The sequence below is a fragment of the Carlito syrichta genome, unplaced genomic scaffold (genome assembly GCF_000164805.1).
Source record: "Carlito syrichta isolate Samal-C Ts95f unplaced genomic scaffold, Tarsius_syrichta-2.0.1 Scaffold143101, whole genome shotgun sequence".
NCBI lineage: Eukaryota > Metazoa > Chordata > Mammalia > Primates > Tarsiidae > Carlito > Carlito syrichta.
The window spans coordinates 1-946 of record NW_007087197.1 but is presented as its reverse complement, the minus strand read 5'-3'; the positions used below and the strand labels follow the sequence as shown (position 1 = coordinate 946).

General features: G+C 59.0%; 1 protein-coding gene across 1 annotated transcript; it reads right to left on the bottom strand.

Moving 5' to 3' along the window:
• Positions 1–83: 83 nt before the first annotated feature.
• TYMP (thymidine phosphorylase) lies at positions 84–793 on the bottom strand (the record flags this gene model as incomplete). Its single annotated transcript, XM_008050157.2, has 2 exons — positions 84–335; positions 695–793. Coding segments are annotated over 2 exons (351 nt in total), but the record flags the coding sequence as incomplete, so codon positions are not given.
• Positions 794–946: the final 153 nt, after the last annotated feature.

Genomic DNA, 946 nt, shown 5'->3' with positions numbered 1-946 from the left:
CTCAGGTTGCGAAGGGCCGGGGCCCAGGGCTGGGGATGGCACCGACTAGAGTGTTGTGGCCTGCAACCTCCATGAGTTGGCGGTCAGGCCCCCTGTGGTAAGTGCCACTGATTGAGGCAAGTCCCATGGCCAGATGGCCCCAATGAGAAGGCCTTGACTGTGAGGTCAGAGGCTGGGGGGTTGCAACACGTGGAAGGCAGGTCACCTGTGATGAGGGGCAGGCTGTCCACGGTGGCTGTCACATCTCTGGCTGCATACAGGATTCCGTCTGCAGGAACCAGCTGCTTGCTCTGACCCACGATGCAGCAACCCGCCTGCTCCAGCAGCACTTGCATCTGGTCGGACCCCCCAGCGGATCAGTGACCTCACCGCTGGCCCTTGTCAAGCAGCCTTTACAAAGACCTAAAGCTGTGACCAGCGGCTCGGGCATGCCCTCGGAATGCCCCTGCCTTTGTCCTACTCAGTGCACTGTGACTCGTGGACCATCAGTGGCCCATCCGTGATTCTGACGACCCCCCTATTATCCTGATCAGAGTTCCACCGACGCTTCTGACATAAGTCCCCTGACCGTCAGCGACCTGAGCAACTTTGACCCATGTCCTCATTAGTGGCCCCAGTAGATGATCTGTCAGTGATTCTGGCTGGTGTCTCCATCATTCCAGATCAGAGACCAATCAGTGCCCTCCCTCCGTACCTGCTCTGGGCTTTGGATGACGTTGAATCCAGGAATGGCCTCCAGCTTATCCAGGGTGCCCCCCGTGTGCCCCAGACCACGTCCGCTGATCATTGGCACCTGGTGGGGAGGGATGCTGAGTACACCTGCCCATCCCCCTTGGCCCCCCACGCCCAAGTGTCCCCCCAGCCTCCCTGGTTGGGACTTTGGCTGGTGTTTTTTTTTTTTTTTTGAGTTGGAGTCTCACTCTGTCCCCCAGACTGGAGTGCAGTG